Source organism: Bufo bufo, chromosome 3 (assembly GCF_905171765.1).
Source record: "Bufo bufo chromosome 3, aBufBuf1.1, whole genome shotgun sequence".
In the NCBI taxonomy this organism is placed as follows: domain Eukaryota; kingdom Metazoa; phylum Chordata; class Amphibia; order Anura; family Bufonidae; genus Bufo; species Bufo bufo.
This window is the reverse complement of record NC_053391.1, coordinates 137,875,411-137,894,742: the sequence shown is the minus strand read 5'-3', so window position 1 is coordinate 137,894,742 and position 19,332 is coordinate 137,875,411. Positions and strand designations below refer to the sequence as shown.

Sequence of the window (19,332 nt, the reverse complement as noted above, 5' to 3'; positions counted from 1 at the left end):
CCCTAGAATAGGGAAAACCTCTATAAACTTGATGTTTTCCGAACAGTTTTTGTGAAACTTCTTCTTTTTTTTTTTTTAAATAAAGATTTGAAATAGATCAAAGGAAGTAAGAAGTATCTGGATAAAAACTGATACATTTAACGGATGGAAACGTATTGTCTTACGTTTCCATCTTCTATTAACTGCAATGTAAAAAAAAATGTATACGTTTCTATACATTTTTTTTGTGCAGGACAGAAAAGCATGGTATTCTACATTATTCTATCTTGCAAAAAAAAAAAAAAACAGAGTCTAAAGTATGCACTTTTGAACTAGGTTTGCCCAATTATAGTCTATGGGTACTTCTAGGGATGAGCGAATCGACTTCGGATGAAACATCCAAAGTCGATTCGCATAAAAATTTGTTTCAATGTCAACTTGTAGGATGACAGGCCGAACTGGATGGACAAATGTCTTTTTTCGGCCTTATGTACTATGTTACTATGTTACTATGTTAATACTGTACAGAGCGAGCGCTCCGTACAGTATTAGAATGTATTGGCTCCGATGAGCTGAAGTTATTACTTTGCGAAGTCTTGCGAGACTTCGCATAATAACTTCAGAAATAGATTTATACTGTAAAAAAAAAACATTTCCCGAACTCGGGTTCGGTTCCAAGGTAGCACTTGGAACCGAAGTTTTATGCAAATCGACTTCGGATGTTTTCATCTGAAGTCGATTCGCTCATCCCTAGGTACTTCAAGCCAGACGTTTCTATAAGTTTTTTCTGTTTACATATGTATCCGCTTGACATACAGCAAAAACGAGATGTGAACAGCGCCAAAGCTGCTACAAGATGAAGAGACTTGTGATACAGACAACTGAACCCATTGAGAACACAGCTTCTGTTTTCTCTATGGCACTATGGACCATAAATAAGTAAGGTTACCAGGGTGCAAGATCAATTCTAAACTTTCTCATTCACACAGTTGTATCTATGCTCCGTATTTCGTGGGACAGATGGAATTGGATCGAAATAGATGGACACCATGTTTTTTTTTTTCTGAAGCAGAAACTGCAGTAGGAGGATCAGCTGCAATAACAGTTGGTTCTCTCCCCGTGAATGTGAAGGGTTAATACATAGGATGTATGGGTGTTTTTAGAGTGGGCCACTCAAAGTTTTGTTAGATCACTCGTTCAGAGCTAAGATATGCATGCATACATTTACGATGAATTTGTTTGAAAGCTCCAGTTCATTGGAGCATTTGTGTGTATCAAGATTTGTTCTGAAATAGTTTTTGGCGGAGATTTATCAAAACGGGCGGCGTTGCCAATAGCAATCAATCAGATTGATCCGTTCATCCTTTACACCAGTTTTTATAAACCTTCACTTTTGTGTTTTTGTGCTCACCACACACAAACTGTGTTGGACAGTGATCTTTCGGGCTTCAGAATATCTGAGATGCCTAATAAACATTGGAGCTAAATCCCAGATCCTCACTGATGATCACTTAAGATATGTCTAAATTACATGTCAGAAAACAGTAAAATTTAAAGCGCCCTTTAAAATACACACTATTGGGGTCGTTTATTAAGCTGAAATACGCCTATATTAGGCGTATTTCAGTCGCAGATTGCGGTGCGACGGCAAGTTGAGCCGCAATCTGCGACTTCTCCCCACTCACGCCAGGTCTAAAAAAGTGGGCATGGGAGGGGAAGGGGGGGCGTAAGCTGTCTTACATTTAGAAGCGTCGGTGGATTCGGCAAAGTTATGAACAGGCCGGCCCCTCTACATAACTCTGGTGGATCCACCGCCAGCTTAGGGGTTTATTTACTTATGCCTCTTTACACTTAGCGCACATGACACACCAGCATTAAAGGGTGGTTTGCTTTGTACTCAAATTTCAGAAGATCTATATACGGGGTGGCCTAAGAAGCGCTAAAACACTTCAGGGCTGTGCATGCACTGAAAGCAGACACAAGCAATAGAATCTCCTTTATCTGTGCCTGTCCAGTAGAAGACGCAGCCACCATTTTGGGAAGCTGTGGACGCCGCGGTTTGTTTACATGCATTACCCGTTGGCTTCATCGTTACATGTTTTGCAACATATCCTGTGGCTACAATCCCACTTAGATGAGATTCACTCAAAGCCGAAAGTCACAAGTTCCAACAATTCACACTTGAAGAAAATTAAACATGCAATAGATACCCCAAAGAAATTGGACCATCTTAAAGGGCATCTGTCAGCAGATTTGTACCTATGACACTGGCTGACCTGTTACATGTGCGCTTGGCAGCTGAAGACATCTGTGTTGGTCCCATGTTCATATGTGCCTGCACTGCTGAGAAAAATTATGTTTTAATATAGGCAAATGAGTCTCTAGGAGCAACTGATGTGTTGCTGTTTCACCTAGCAGCTTCTCTGTCTCTGCAACTGCTGCTCCCTCTCCACTTTGACAGGGTAGGGCAGTGTAAACATCATCATGTCCGGCCCTGTCAGGCTACTTTCACATCTGCGCTTTCAATTCCGCTATCGAGATCCGGCGATTGTATTATTGTAACGGAAGCATTTTTGCAGATCCGTGACGGAGCCGCAAAAAAACCCGCTAGTGTGAAAGTAGCCTCAAAGTGTAGAGAGCAGAGCCTCTAGGTGTAACAGCAACACCCCTTTTGCTCCTAGAGTCTCATTTGCATATATTAAAATATCATTTTTCTCAGCAATGCGGGCACATATGAACATGGGACCAACACCGATGCCTTCAGCGGCCAAGCGCACATGCAACAAGTCAGCCATTTCATGGGTACAAATCTGCTGACAGATGCCCTTTAAGGAAGCCAGCTAAGTGTATCTACTGTATGTTTTCTTCAAGTGTGAATTACTGGAATTTCATCTAAGTGGGGTTGTAGCGACAGGATTTGTTGTATAGGTTTGTTTGGGGTGGTTGCCCCCACCCCCCCCCCGCCCCCTTTTAAGTCCTGTGTGGCTCCCCTGATTTAAATTTTGTGGGTTATGTGACTGTTGTTCTATTTTTACTTGATTTTAGCGGTAAAGCTTTAAATAAATCGATCTACAGCAGCAGACTCTTGATTTATCCCATGGACGTTCCTGTTAATGATCAAATATTATTAAATCTCTAACATTTATGATTTGTAAAGATTCTGTGTTGACTGACAAACATCACAGTTCAAAGCTCAAATCCATAAATAAATGCAAACACTGCATGACAGATATTAAACTATATTATCTATTGTACATTTATAACCTATGTATTATCCATATTCTGAACTAACTAAAAGAAAATGTATCTATGCGCGTAATGTATGGTGTTTTCATTTCATCTCCAATATAACCTATCTATCTAATCTCAAAGATCTCACTGGGCAGTTTATAATTTTGAGATTTAACAATTTCTCGGTCTTCTGAATTAATATTCGCTATTAGTACACTTCTACAACAGTGCTTGAACTGGCGCAGAGGCTGCTGTAATCACAGTACTTTATTACTTCATACAATACATATAGCCAGGAAGAGCTATGCCACTTCTTGGTCCTCTGTACTACTAAATGGGAACTAAAAAATATGTAACAAGTATCCCTTAGTAATACTTTTCAACCAGGTGTTAATTATTGTACTAAGAGTGAGGCAGATAAATAAAAACAACAGAATTTCACATTTTTAAACAGTTCAGTGACTAAGCCATGTTCTGAAATTTTTTCTGAAAATGTACCACTGAAAAACTCTCCTCCAGGGCTAATTAGTAGAGCTTGACATAATAAAGATTCTAACTTTTTATAAATGTTTTACTCTTTGAAACTTGTTTTGGATGGGTATCTTAATATTGTTTTATTATAAACTATGTACAGTTGTGTATAAAGAGATGTAAATAAAATTTTTAGTCTTCAAGCATTGCAAGTTGTTAGTTCTTTCTTATAGCTGATCATCTATGTCTTCTATACCATGATGTTTGGAAGCAGTAAAGAGCCTGAGCCATGGTAAGTACAGGGGATTTATTATTGTGTAAACTGGGAGAGGGGGTGGTCAAACTGACCTATTTCCATTTATTTGTAAGATATATGGATAGGTGCCTAGAGATCTAAGATTAAGATCATAAGACTACATATCAATAGCTGTGCAGCACAGGAGCCGACTTACCCAGTGCTCAGAATGTGTGCCTGAATAAATAAAAAAAAGAAAGAAAAAAGAAAACCTAAACTGTTCACGTTACTTGGGCAAACGCTCTGTGTGCTGGACGGTTGTTGATGGGGTAATATGAGAAGAGCAAGATGTGTGAGGCAAATAATAGTGGTCTTAAAGTGTGACTGTCATATTTTTTTAAAACTTTGCTAGTTTAGTAGACCTAGGCATGTATACCTGAGTTAGTCTGTCAATGACTGCCAAAAGATCTGTAATTACCTTATAATAACAGCTTTCATTAATGTCCACTGGTCCCTTAAAAGACCATTGCTAGGGCTTTTCTGTCTTCCCTTCAATGTGAACAGAAGACAGAGGGGTGGTCCTCCAAACTGCATGCCTGCATTAGGCTTCAGAGTGAGGAGGCGTGTCTCTCAGTAATCCAATCTGATTGGCTGGCAGGAAGATGCTGGCTAAAGAAAGTGTGTATGTGAAATGAGGGAAGGCAGTTTTGGCCTCGGAGAAATGGTAGAGGGGCCATTTTGAGAAGACCCTCATTATTGGGTTCAAAACAGCCGTAACTAAGGGAAAAGCTCAAATATGACCGTTACACTTTAAAGGAGTTGTGTGACTGACTTTTTTCAAAAGCTCCATAAAGCCCTTAAATATGTTAAAGTAATAAACTATCATATACTTACTCCTTAATTCACAGCTGTTTCAAGCTCTGCCGCTCAAGTCCTCACCTCTGGTCTGTTTAAATGGCTGCAGAGGTGACATAGCCTTAAACGGCTTGTGAGAGCTGCAACGAATCAGTAGCTATAGTGGCAGCACGCCTAGTTATCGTAGCCCATCATACACCACCAGGCTATGATTTCAAATGCCCACACACTTAACTGAGACAACTTATGTTGTGTGAGACACCTGTGCTGCATTAAACACAACATATGTAACCCCATATTTTATCTTCCTATATCTCTGTACAGATTAATTATTTTGCCAAAAGAAAGATAACAGAAGAGCCTATCAAAAGGCACAATCTAATCATCAATTATACACAGTACAATATATTCAATATCATTTACACAGTTCACACCTGATTGTAGAAATGAAATTATAAGAGCTTTTACAGGTGTACAGGGGATGGCAATTCAGATTCTTCCAAAGACAGGCTTTGACTCCAAGCATAAAGTTTTTCTGCTTCTTCATCCCAGTCATCATCAGAAAACATAACCTGGTTTGATTGCTGTTGTTGCCCCAAGGATAGCTGTTGGCTGACAACTCTTGTATCATCCTGATCCTAGAAAAAGAGAGAAGCCGTCTAAGGGTACTTTCACACTTGGGTTAAAGTTTTCCGGTATTGAGTTTCGTCATCGGGGCTCGATACCGGAAAAAAACTGATCCGTTTTATCCTAATGCATTCTGAATTGAGAGCAATCCGTTCAGTCCCTCTTACGTTTTTTGGCCGGAGAAAATACTGCAGCATGCTGTAGTTTTCTCTCCGGCCAAAAATCCTGAACACTTGCCGAAATGCCGGATCTGGCATTAATTTCCATTAAAATGCATTAATGCCGGATCCGGCCCCAAGTGTTTCGGCTAAACAGATCCGGTTTTGCGGTCTGCGCATACGCAAACCTTTAAAAATGAGAGAAAAATAAATCAGTTTTTCCGGATGACAACCGGAAAGACTGATCCGGTATTGCAATGCATTTGTGTGACAGATCCGCATCCGGATCCGTCTCACAAATGCATGCGTTTGCGTCCGGATTGCCGGATCCGCTAGGCAGTTCCGGCGATGGAACTGCCTGCCAGAATCCTCTGCCGCAAGTGTGAAAGTACCCTTACACAAATGATCATGATGTCCCGGTGTTAAAAGTGGCGGCTCAGTGGTTAGCATGGGGTTCTGGGTGGAAATATGACCAAGGGTAACATCTGCTTGAAGTTTGTATGTTCTCCTTGTGTTGGTGTGGATTTCCTCTGGGTCCTTCGGTTTTCTAAAGACATACTGATAGGGAATTTAGATTTTGAGCCCCACTGGGGACAGTAAGTGATTAAAATATCATTGATGGTTAAGGAGTCAAATGTCCAACAAGCATATATAGGTATGATTATTTGGTGTCCACAAATTTTTGGCTATAAGGAATAACAATCTATGATGGTTGCGGTGGATGTATATTTCCAACCATCATCTTGGTTTCTACGGATGCAGTGATCACGGCTCTACACTGTTAACATAGCCCACTGATGGACAGCTGAGGGTCTTCTATGGAGCAGATGTGGTAAAGTATGACGGTCTTTACAATGTGGCACAACAGTTTACGGGGTTTTGGCAAATATTGTGGCCAACTTGCTAATTTTCCTGTATTTTACATGTTGATATTAATAAAAAAAACATCTTATGACTACCAGAAATACCTTTTTTGTTCTCATAAATCATTTTTTAGGGAAAAGTTGCTTTATTTGTCATTTTACCTGTTCTTTTCCTGGACCATAAATTCTCTTCATTTTTGCTACTTTTAGGCGAGCCTTATGTGATCGTCGGGATGAATTTCTTGGTGCCAAAGAATAGAGAGATGAGAAGTGGGTCGAAATGGCTGATGATGGGGGTGGCACGGGTGATCTATATGAAACAGGAAAATTTAGGTTAACAGATTACTTGAAGAAATAAATACATCCTCAGTGAATTTTGTCATTAATATTCCTTTCATTGCAGCTACTAATGGGATGATTTTATGGTATTTCCCAGTGTAAAGGCAATCTGTCACCACGGGCCTTCCTATTAAATATAGAGCACCGTTGGATAGTTGACTGCTCACCAGAATAAAAGATTTCTATCCCCTTCCCAATCCGAAACTCAGTTTCTCCAATATCTTGTTTTCCTAATGAGCTGTTTGGTGCAAAGAGGGTTCCTTCTAGCGACTATCCCCTCCCTCCTTGCTTTGATTGACAGTGGCCATGTAATCTTGTTGGGCCCTGTCAATCAAAGCAGAGAGGGAGGGGCTTGGTTCTAGAAGAAGCAAAGCTTTAGTGTGACAAGAGCAATCAGGATGCCCTTGTTGCACCAAACAGCTTATCTACATATAAAAACAGGATATTGCAGGAATGGAACCTTGGTTCTGGAAGGGGATGAAAACATTTTATTCTGGTGAGCAATGCTGCAGCCAATGACTATCCTCAGCGTTATACTGCTGCTGAGGACAGTGATTGGCTGCAGCAGTCACTTAGTGTCCCCAATGCAGTTTGTAAACAAGTGGTGGAGGGACTGAACCAGCACTACAAAGAATGCCTCTGGAGAAGGGGTGAATACAAGGTGATTTTTTTACTTTAGACTATTGCAGGCCTTGTCCAAGATTTTTCATTATCTGGGACAACCCCTTTAAGTAAATATTAAAGGGTATTCCAGTTTAGCAACTTTCAGCATCAATTGACAGGAAACAACACGTTCTCACTTACTAAGGCCTCATGCACATGACCGTATCAGTTATTGCGGTTCGCAAATTGTAGATTTGAAAAACACAGATACCAGCCGTGTGCATTCTGCATTTTCCGGATCCACACGTCCTCCCCTTTGTTATAAATGCCTATTCCTGTCCGAAAAAGGGACAAGAATAGGACATGTTCTACATTTTTGTGGGGCCGCGGAAAGGACATACAGATGCAGACAGCACACAGTGTGCTGTCCAATATCTCTTGCGGCCCCATTTAAATGAATGGGTCTGCATCGATCCACACAAAATGCGGACCGAAACTACGGTCATGTGCATGAGGCCTAATAGTGATTGATTATCTGTAATGCCCCATTTTCCAGCACTCCATCGCAGTCAATGACATCATGTCTAAATCTGAGGCGTGTCAAGACTTGTAAGGTTCTGTCCTGTAGACACATCACCAGTGACCTATGCCTCTCAGGGTAGTGTTTTGCTTATTCTCCTGAACACTGCCCTGTAGACGTGATGTCAGCAATCATGCTGTGTCTTAGGGGGGATTTTTTCAGAGTTCCATACAGGCAAACTGTGTGCCCCCACTCATTTTTATTTACGCTGTTTACTAATCACCATAAATAATATGTTAATAATCTGTAATTTGCACATGAACACCACTATTTTATGACTACTGCAACAAGTAAACGTAAAAAAAAAAAAACAGTAATCCTATAAGGCGTAAAAAATTTCAAGCTTTACAGCAGATCTTTTCAGTGGGTAAGGTAGCTGTTTACTGTACAGAAGGGCTGGGGTTTAAATCTCACTTAGACCAGTAAAATAATCTTTATCATAAAAGTTATGGCAAAAAATAGATTTTTTACCTTTCAGATTTCATGTACGGTAAAAGTTACAATTTTCTACAAAGTTATTGTTACTAAAAAAAAAAATAACGAAGCAAAAACCATTAAAGAGGGCCATATATGGCTTTAATATCCCTCCACATTCAGCTAAACCAGACCGAATAACAAACTGTCCGAAGTGTGGTTTGGGATACACCGACTTATTTCATGGTATTTGGTCATGCCCGTATAGCAGGCGATTGTGGGAAGAGGTGGGGGAATTGGTCCGAAGGTTCTGGGGAAGGGAATTTTTATTGACCCCCCCAATTGTATTTATTTCATTATGGGAATGGTGAGGTTGGCCGAGAAGGTCTACCCCGCTTATTTCATATTATATGTATGATAGTAAAACGAAGTATCCTACAAAAATGGCTTCAAGGAGATGCATCGGGGTTGCAGTTCATAATAGAACAATTAAAAAATGTATTTCATATGGAAAGATTGAATACCCTAGATGCGAAAGAACGTCAAGCTAAGGGTTTGTTTTTATAAATGGAAACCTTTTATTATTCACTGTATGTCTGATGAAGAAATACAACAAATTATGAAACCGTTCACACTCACTGAGTGGTACTTAGATGGTCAACTGAGGGGGACGTTGGGCCGCCTGTTACTCCAGTCTTCTAGCTCATCTTAGTTACATGAAAAGATTACTTGATTATGCTAATGTAATTTGGCTGCTTGTATTGGCTGAACTTTATTATTGTATGCCTAATGCCCCTATGTAAATGTGTTGAATTGCTCTTTTTGCACTCACTGTGCTGTTCTATGTTCAGAGGTATGCACTCTGGATGTGATGTCTGTCTTTTGAAAAGTAATAAAGAATTATAAAAAAAAAAAAAAAAAACATTAAAGAGGTTATCCGAGAAAAAATATTGATGACCTAACCACAGGCTAGATCTTCAATATCACATCAGCAGGGGTCTGAGTCCTGGCACCCCTGCTGATCAGCTGTTTCGGGAAGCCACTGCGCTCACTTACCAAGTACAGCGCTGTACATCATATAGCAGCCATGCCTGGTATTGACTTGAATGGGGCTGAGCCGCAACTAGGCCATGTGACCAATGTACGGTGGCATCACATGGCCTAGGAACAGGCTATGGCGCTCATGGAGCGCCCAGACTCTTCTAACAGCTAATCGGCAGGGGGGTCCTGGTTATCGGACCCCTACTTATCTGATATTGATGACCTATCCTGAGAACAGGTCATCAATATAAATTCCCAGATAACCCATTTAACCCCTTAGGGACCGGGCTCATTTTCACCTTAAGGACCAGGCCATTTTTTGGAAACCTGACCAGTGTCACTTTAAGTGCTAATAACTTTAAAACGCTTTGACTTATCCAGGCCATTCTGAGATTGTTTTTTCGTCACATATTGTACTTCATGACACTGGTAAAATGAAGTCAAAAAAATTATTTTTTTTTGCACAAAAAAATACCTAATTTACCAAAAATTTGGAAAAATTTGCAAATTTCAAAGTTTCAGTTTCTCTACTTCTGTAATACATAGTAATACCCCCAAAAATTGTGATGACTTTACATTCCCCCTATATCTACTTCATGTTTGAATTATTTTGGGAATGATATTTTATTTTTTGGGGATGTTATAAGGCTTAGAAGTTTAGAAGCAAATCTTGAAATTTTTCAGAAATTTACAAAAACTCAATTTTTAGGGACCAGTTCAGGTCTGAAGTCGATTTGCGAGGCTTACATAATAGAAACCACCCAAAAATGACCCCATCTAAGAAACTACACCCCTCAAGGTATTCAAAACTGATTTTGCATACATTGTTAACCCTTTAGTTGTTGCACAAGAGTTATTGGCAAATGGGGAGGAAATTTGAGAATTTCATTTTTTTGTCTAATTTTTCAATTTAACCCATTTTTTCCACTAACAAAGCAAGGGTTAACAGCCAAACAAGACTGTATCTTTATTGCCCTGACTCTGCCGTTTACAGAAACACCCAATATGTGGCCGTAAACTACTGTACGGCCACACAGCGGGGCGTAGAGTGAAAGGTGCGCCGTATGGTTTTTGGAGGGCTAATTTTGCTGGACTGTTTTTTTGACACCATGTCCCATTTGAAGCCCCTCTGATGCACCCCTGGAGTAGAAACTCCATAAAAGTGACCCCATCTAAGAAACTACACCCCTCAAGCTATTCAAAACTGATTTTACAAACTTTGTTAACCCTTTAGGTGTTGCACAAGATTTAATGGAAAATAGAGACACAATTTAAAAATTTCTAATTTTTGGCAGATTTTCCATTTTAATATTTTTTTTCCAGTTACAAAGCAAGGGTTAACAGCCAAACAAAACTGATTATTTATGGCCCTGATTCTGTAGTTTACAGAAACACCCCATATGTGGTCGTAAACTGCTGTACGGGCACACGGCAGGGCGCAGAAGGAAAGGAATGCCATACGGTTTTTGGAAAGCAGATTTTGCTGGACTGTTTTTTTTACACCATGTCCCATTTGAAGCCCCCCTGATGCACCCCTAGAGTAGAAACTCCAAAAAAGTGACTCCATTTTAGAAACTACGGGATAGGGTGGCAGTTTTGTTGGTACTATTTTAGGGTACATATGATTTTTGGTTGCTCTATATTACACTTTTTTTGCAGCAAGGTAACAAGAAATAGCTTTTTTGGCACTTTTTTTTTTTTTGTTATTTACAACATTCATCTGACAGGTTAGATCATGTGGTATTTTTATAGACCAGGTTGTCACGGACGCGGCGATACCTAATATGTATACAATTTTTTTTATTTATGTAAGTTTTATACAATAACTTAAAACCAAAAAAATGTTTTAGTGTCTCCATAGTCTAAGAGCCATAGTTTTTTCAGTTTTTGGGCGATTATCTTGAGTAGGGTCTCATTTTTTGCAGGATGAGATGACGGTTTGATTGGCACTATTTTGGGGTGCATATGACTTTTTGATCGCTTGCTATTACACTTTTTGTGACGTAAGATGGCAAAAAATGGCTTTTTTTACACTGTTTTTATTTTTATTTTTTACGGTGGTCACCTGAGGGGTTAGGTAATGTGATATTTTTATAGAGCCGGTCGATAAGGACGCGGCGATACCTAATATGTATACTTTTTTTTTATTTATGTAAGTTTTACACAATGATTTCATTTTTGAAACAAAAAATATCATGTTTTAGTGTTTCCATAGTCTGAGAGCCATAGTTTTTTCAGTTTTTGGGCGATTATCTTGAGTAGGGTCTCATTTTTTGCGGGATGAGATGACGGTTTGATTGGTACTATTTTGGCGTACATGCGACTTTTTTGATCACTTTTATTACCTTTTTTGGGAAGTAAGGTGGGCAAAATTTCAATTTTCTCATAGTTTTTATTTTTTTATTTTTATGGCGTTCACTGTGCGGGGAAAGTAACATGACTGTTTTATAGATCAGGTCGTTACGGACGCGGCGATACCTAATATGTGTAGTGTATTTTATTTTTTTAATTTTTATTCAGTGATAAATGTTTTTTTTTTTATCTTAACTTTTTTCACTTTTTTTTACATTTTTTTGACCCAGACCCACTTGGTTCTTGAAGATCCAGTGGGTCTGATGTCTGTATAATACAGTACAGTACAATATATATTGTTCTGTACTGTATTTTACTTACACTGAACAGATCTATGCTTTTAGCACAGATCTGTTCAGCACCATGGACAGCAGGACGCCTGAGCAGGCGTCCTGTTGCCATGGGAACCTTCCCCGTCTGCCACAACTTCGCAGACGGGGAAGGGTAAGCACAGGGCTGAGGGGGGCTCTCTGGGGGCTCTCTCCCTCTCCATCGGGGGGCTGCAAAGGCACAGCAGCCCCCCGATGGAGAGGGAGGGAGCTCCCTGACCGATGACAGTTAACTTTTTCCATACAGCGGTCCGTACGGACCGCGGTATGGAAAGGGTTAAACGGCTGACATCTGCACAGATGTCAGCCGTTTATACCAGGGTGCCAGTAATGTGCTGGCACCCTGGTATACCCACTAGAAGCCAACGATCATTCATGGGGAGGCGGGCGGGGGATCGCGATCCCGCCTGCCGTACCGCCCGCCTCCCGCAACGCCCCCACCCCTAACCAGGGACCGTGGGGATCAGAAACTGCAAAAAGCGCAGCAAACCGCAGGTCTGAATTGACCTGCGGTTTGCTGCGATCGCCGACACGGGGGGGGTCACATGACCCCCCCTGGCGTCACAGGATGCCAGCTGAAGGATTTCAGCCGAAATCCCGTTCCATTTAACCCCTGGGGCGCCGGAATGCCTATTTAAAAGTTAGGACGTACCGGTACGTCCTTGGTCCTTAAGGACTCGGGAAATAGGGCGTACCGGTACGTCCTATGTCCTTAAGGGGTTAAAGTTTCTGTAGCATACTTTGTATGAAATATCACAAAACAGTATTTGGTATCCCAGTAATCAGAATAAAACACACACAATATAGTGAACACTGTATAGCGATTGGTAAATTACGCAAGGTTTCCTCTTCATTCCAGTAATATACTATTTATTTAGTGTTATGCCTGTGAAGAAAGTAGCTTTTAAGGCACTGAAAATTCAGCTCTTCCAACAGAGTAGGTCTATAGTGTAATGGTAACTCTTCTGCCTGACATATAGGAGGTCTGGGGTTCAAATCTTGATTAGACCTGTAAGAGGGCCTCTCTCCCAACCCATATCCAATACAACTTCATTAGTATTCACTGAAGTATATACTAATGAGGTTGCTAGGCCCTGCTTGGATCTGTGATGTTCCAGCTGGGAGGGGAAGGAGAGACCTGATGCTAAAGACACTCCCAGTGAATCTGTCATAGTGCGGTTCACGGTGACGTTTTCCGTCCTATGCATGTGCCCTTGCGTACTGGCTGCAGGCCGAAATCCTGTGCAGGCTGGTTGCTAGGAGCTGCGTGCTGGCTGCGGGGTCTGTTGTGAACCACCTGTGTATGTTTGCTCTCCCCGTCTCTGTGGTGTCGCGGGAGGTTGTTTCCCCGTGATGCTTCTGATTGTCTGTGGTGCTGGGTTGGTTGTGCTCTGGCCTACTGGCTGTGGGTGTTTCCGTGTATGCCGGTTGCCAGGGGCACCGCCTGGTTCTGTACTTGTGTATCCTGTTGTTCTGAGCTCCAGTTCTGATGGGATTAACTCCCCCTGTCTGTTGTGCCTGGGTGTGGCTTTCCAGGTGCCTTGTTACCCAGCTATTTAGACCTCTGAGCTGTGGTTCTGGGGTTCAGTCTTTGTCAGTCTGTCCTGTCTGTGGCTGCTAGGTGTTGCACATCTCTTCTGTTCCTGGGGGTTTTCCATCTACCCTTCTGCGTGGTGTCGCCTGGTTTTGCATCATATGTCATGTTCTGATCTGTACCTGTCCTGTCTGATGTATCATGTTATGGTCTGTTATCCTGTTCTGTTCCGTGCATCGCCTAGCAGTGCGTAACTGCATCTGAGAGCCTAGCAGTGCTTAACTGCTTCCAATGTATCCTGTTTCATGTCTGTCCTGTAGTGCCTTTGGCTTCCGTCCCCGTTCTGTTCATGTCTGTCTGTTGTTCCATCCTGCCTTCGGAAGAGGGTTCCTGTGTTCCCTAGAGGGGGAATGCCCGTATGCCTGATTGCCCATTCTCTGTTCTGTGCAGCTCTGCCCGGGGCTGCTTAGCTTCTATTGCTTGCGGCGCAGGTAACTGCTTCTGTCTCTGCTCTAGCCTGTTATGTGCCTTGTCTCTTTGATCTGGGGTTCTCCATGTATTCCGTTGCTCCTGGTTACGTCTTGTAAGGGATCGCCTCTTATTCGGGGGTCATTCTCACAAGGATCTTCATAACCACTGGGTTTCTGGTCCAAACAGTGCAATTTATTTTACACTCTTCATACACAACATGGCATAAAACAAAAGCCTGCCCGTCTGGGCTCTACCTAAACATAATAAACATCGTATCCCTAACTCGGCTATACGATAGCGTTCACACATGGAACCAGGTGCGGCTTATCCCAGACATACAGTCCACCAGCCCTCAGGCTGTAACAAATGCAGTACCTTTGGAGGGGGTTGTGGTCTAGCAGTCCTCCTGACTCTGACCTTTTGCATAGCCTTGTGGCCCCTCAGCTTTGCCTAGCTGAGACCACACTGACAGAGCCTCACCAGGCCTCTGTCTGCACACTCTCCAGAGTGAGACACACCCAAGATCCATTAGCAGGATTAAATAGGATCCCTGGACATGAGCATGCCCTAAGTCCCGGACTGGAACCTAGGGAAACAACACCTCAATGTTCACATTGCCACAGTCTCTATGTGCAGCTCTGCCTGGGGCCTCTTTGCTTCTATTTGCTTGCGGCGCAGGTAACTGCTTCTGTCTCTGATGTGCCTGTATGTTTATACTACCTGCCGGTACCTAATTCAGGTACCTCCTGGTCTGTCTGGACCAGCTGCCACTGACTTGGTTTACGCTCTGGAGTAGCCCCTGGAAACTACCTTCGGCCCATGCCTTTCCTCACCATCTAAGGCTCTAGTGAATACCCGGTGTTGCTTAGTCATGCCCTTCCAGAGTATTGCCAGTCAGTGGCACAGTGGGTCCTCACCCGTTGTTCCATGTAGTGCGCCTGTGTTCCCTGACGTCCCGGAGGTCTGCCTTGGACCCCCGGCACGTGACAGAGTCTTGCGCTGGGATGTAAACTCAGGATTCCGGTCACAGATCGCAATTATGCTGGAGGAGTCAAAATACACTCAGAACTTCATCATCTAATTTATATACAATTCTGGTGTTATTTTTTTTTTTTGTGTAACCAGAAAACCCCTTTAAGAAATTAAGACAAAAAAACACAAAGTAAAGTATTACAGCCAGGAAAAATGTGAAGTCAAACACAATAAATATCTTCTCTACCAAAGTAATAATGTCTGCATCATATAACCTGACTTGTGTGACAGCACTAAGCTGTTGGCGCTGTACATCTTCAGTGTAAGGTAACTGAAGGAGAAGCTTCATTTCCTCTTTGAGTCTACTGGACAGGATTCCTGATTCTGCATAGTCCACTATGTCATACATGATGGTTGTCCTTGGCATATTTTTCAATGATAATCTTCTCCAGCAGTTCTCCCTCCCTCCTTGATGAGCTGGAGTCTCATCAAGGTGACTTGTATACTGAAAAATAAATAGGGTATTGTAAATTTGTGAAGCTGACAGATATATTGTATGTCCACAGTGGAATATTACTGCAGATTTTATCCTATGCTTTGTAAAGCATGAGAACCACAATGGAAATCCACCGTATAAATTGACACGGCTGTGGATTTAAAAGGCTGATTTCTTCTATAGAGCTTTTACGCAGTATGTGGATGAGATCTCTTTAAGGGTTTGGCTACATGTCGACATTACATATAATGTATTTCAATGGTGTTGGAATGCGACATGCTGCAACTGCAACGCGACAATTGCAGAAAATCCAAGTCAGATTTTTTACGAAAGTCGAGTCGCAGCATGTCACATTGCGACATCATTGAAATACATTGTATTAAATGTTGTGACATTTATGTCGCACAACAAATGTCACCATGTACCCATAACCTTTTATTTAGCCGTACCCTAAAGTGTTTGTCCTCAGAATAGGTCTTCACTATCTGATCGGGGGGGGTCAGACTCCCGGAACCCCCGCCGACGTCATGTTCATCAGTCACATGGCCTAGGCTCAGCAGTAATTAAAGAAGGTTCCCATGGAGCGACTAAAAGCAGAGATCTTAGAATTCATAAGGAATTCATTAGGGAAGGTAAAGTATATTGAAAACTTGTGTGCTAGGACTCATTTAAAAAAAAAAATTAATAAACATTTAAAATCCACACCTCATTGTCTGTAAAAAGAACTGCAAAACCTGCGATGTGTGAACAAAGCTGTAAAGAACCCTTAGGCCTCTTTCACACGGGCGAGTTTTCCGTGCGGGTGCAATGCGTGAGTTGAACGCATTGCACCCGCACTGAATCCTGACCCATTCATTTCTATGGGGCTGTTCACATGAGCGGTGATTTTCACACATCACTTGTGCGTTGTGTGAAAATCTCAGCATGCTCCTCTTTGTGCGTTTTCCACGCAACGCAGGCCCCATAGAAGTGAATAGGGCTGCCTGAAAATCGCAAGCATCCGCAAGCAAGTGCGGATGCGGTGCGATTTTCACGCACGGTTGCTAGGAGACGATCGGGATGGGGACCCGATCATTATTATTTTCCCTTATAACATGGTTATAAGGGAAAATAATAGCATTCTGAATACAGAATGCATAGCACAATAGGGCTGGAGGGGCTAAAAAAATTAAATAAAAAATAATTTAACTCACCTTAATCTACTTGTTCGCGCAGCTGGCATCTCTTCTGTCTTGTTCTGTGAGGAATAGGACCTTTGATGACGTCACTGCGCTCATCACATGGTCCATCACATGATCTTTTAACATGGTGATGGATCATGTGACGGACCATGTGATGAACGTAGTGACGTCATCAAAGGTCCTATTCCTCACAGAACAAGACAGAAGACTGCACACTTATGTACATGGCAATAAAGTGCAGCAATCTGCAGTTCAGCAATCTTCTGCGCTCTCCCTACAGTCTCCCTGCTCTATGCTTGTACTCTCTGTTAACAGTTTTCAGCATCATCGTCCCTAGTGAATGAGAATCTTGTCACATCTCTCCCTATGACAGGAAAATGCAGCGACCGCGCAGGTCAACATTTATAGGGCTCTGCCTAGCTGTGGCTACCTGCAGATTGGCTTACACGGCATTATGGGTGTTTTAACACGTGCAGCCGCCATTTTAGGAAAACCAATTAGTTCCCATGAAGCGCAAGGAAATTCGGATTCGTTTAGAAGCAAAGTTTTCCTAAATTTTGGACCGTGATTATCCATATTACCTCCTTTGCTGGCTAGACTCATTTTTCCATCACATTATACACTTCTCGTTTCCATGGTTACGACCACCATGCAATCCAGAATCTGTGGCCATGCTTGCACACTATAGAAAAAAGCACTGGTAGTCGGGACCATAGGAGCGCACATAGGCTGGCGCTTTTTCCTATAGTGTGCAAGCACAGCCACAGATGCTGGATTGAAGGGTGGTCGTAACCATGGAAACGGGAAGTGTACAATGTAATGGAAAAATGAGTCTAGCCAGCAAAGGAGCCAAAATGGAGAATAACAATACATTAGTAAGTGCCTAGTATTAAAGGGAGTCTGTCACCACAATTTGCCCTTATAGACTGCTTACATAGCGCTGTAGCATAACTATAGGTCAGTCAAATGGTAGCTTTGTCTTTTTTTTTGAATGTTCACCAGGGGCAAAAACTGAGTTTTATTCATATGTAAATGAGGGGACCTAATCCTCTGATTGCCATTTCTATTCAGTAAAGGGATTTAATGCATTATTAAACAGAAAATTCTGGATATTCCTATGTAGTGCTGCCAACTGCAGGCTTTTGGAATATACCTGTGATAGCCACCAGAGCCTACAGCCTTCCACAGACAACAAACAGTTCTCCCGGTTTTTCAGTGCTCAGATGCTGTGCTCACATTTGACCACGGCATCTGAGGGGTTATCGCCAATCGCAGACATTAGCCCCAGGTGTCTTCTGTGTGAAACAGCAGGCACTTGGCAGCTATGGCGCCCGCTCCACAGTGGGCTCCATCTTTAAACACCTGACATCGGTGGATGTCAGGAAGGGGTTAATGGACGTTGCGTGTGACAAGCGACATGGCTGTGTTTTCAAAGCCAAATCGCAGTTCTTAAAGGGGTTGTCCAAGTTACGTATAAAAAAAAAATACAGCACTTGTAAATCTAACGGGCAGCAATATATAGATAAGCTAGGCAAGTTGAAGTCAAACAATTTCTATTTCCTCATTTCCCTGGTTCTCTTCTGGGCCTTTGTTTATCTGCAGTAATAACAATCTGTGAGGTTTTTCTCATTAATTTTTGTGCCCCTCCCCTTGCTCTGCAGAGGGAGTGAATAAAAGCTGCCCTGAGTAAAATGTCTGACTGCTGGGATACTCAGTAGCATGTTTTATGTGTAGGACTACAAGTCCCAGCTGTACAATGACACTGCTGATACACACAGGATCTTCCCCCTACCTGTTCTTGTCCAATGCTCTGCAGAGCTCCTGTGCCCAGCATTTGTCTCTTCACTGCCTGCAGCTGCTCTGCAAAACCTCCAGCCCTGAGTCTTTGCTTCTGAAGGGGTTAATCTTTCCTGAAGAATCCAGGCAGAGGGAGACACAGGGCAGACAGCAGCATACAGCTCAGGGGGGTGTGGCCAGCACAGTGACGACTCCTGCACAGACACAGACTAGGCTTGTGTATAAGACATGATCAGAGCAGTGAGAGAAGCTGACATCACAGGCCATGTGACCCTCAGTGAAATCTGAGAAAGAAGCCACTGCAGATTAAGGAAGTTAATTGTAAACCCCTTACATGTGATTAGTTAGAAACATACAAAGCACAAAAAAATAACTCAGACAACCCCTTTAAATAGTCGACACATGTCGCCGTGTAGCTATACTCTTACTCTCAAGTTCACAGTTTTATGTCTCTTACTTGCATGTAATCTTTAAAGGTTGCCACATCCACAACATCTGTTATTCTGTATTTCTCATGTTCAAGCTGATCACAGATCATTTGCTCATAATACACACGGCGTCCCATCAATTTGCAAGCATCAGTGGCAGCCTACAAAATACAAAGCATAATTGATTTTAAAAAATCATGACATCATTTGTGTTTTAGAATGGCCAATTTCTGACCTTAACCCCTTTGCTGCCAGTGCCATGGCCAGCGGGTCTCTGCTGTTTCAAATAGCAGAGACCCGCGGCTAAAGACCGCGACCGCAAATAATGCTGATCATGGTCATTAAAACCTTTTAGATGTCGTGATCAAGCCTTCTA

General features: G+C 42.1%; 1 protein-coding gene across 1 annotated transcript in view; it reads right to left on the bottom strand.

Annotated features, from left to right (window-relative positions):
* Positions 1-3,954: 3,954 nt before the first annotated feature.
* Positions 3,955-19,332, bottom strand: part of C3HXorf58 (chromosome 3 CXorf58 homolog) — a 34,344-nt gene continuing 18,966 nt past the window's right edge. The window contains exons 6-9 of the mRNA XM_040423650.1: positions 18,986-19,117; positions 15,330-15,559; positions 6,582-6,729; positions 3,955-5,409 (exon numbers count right to left, since the gene is read on the bottom strand). Coding sequence (XP_040279584.1) covers positions 5,236-5,409; positions 6,582-6,729; positions 15,330-15,559; positions 18,986-19,117 — 684 coding nt within the window. The 3' untranslated portion in view covers positions 3,955-5,235. The remainder of the gene's footprint in view (positions 5,410-6,581; positions 6,730-15,329; positions 15,560-18,985; positions 19,118-19,332) is intronic.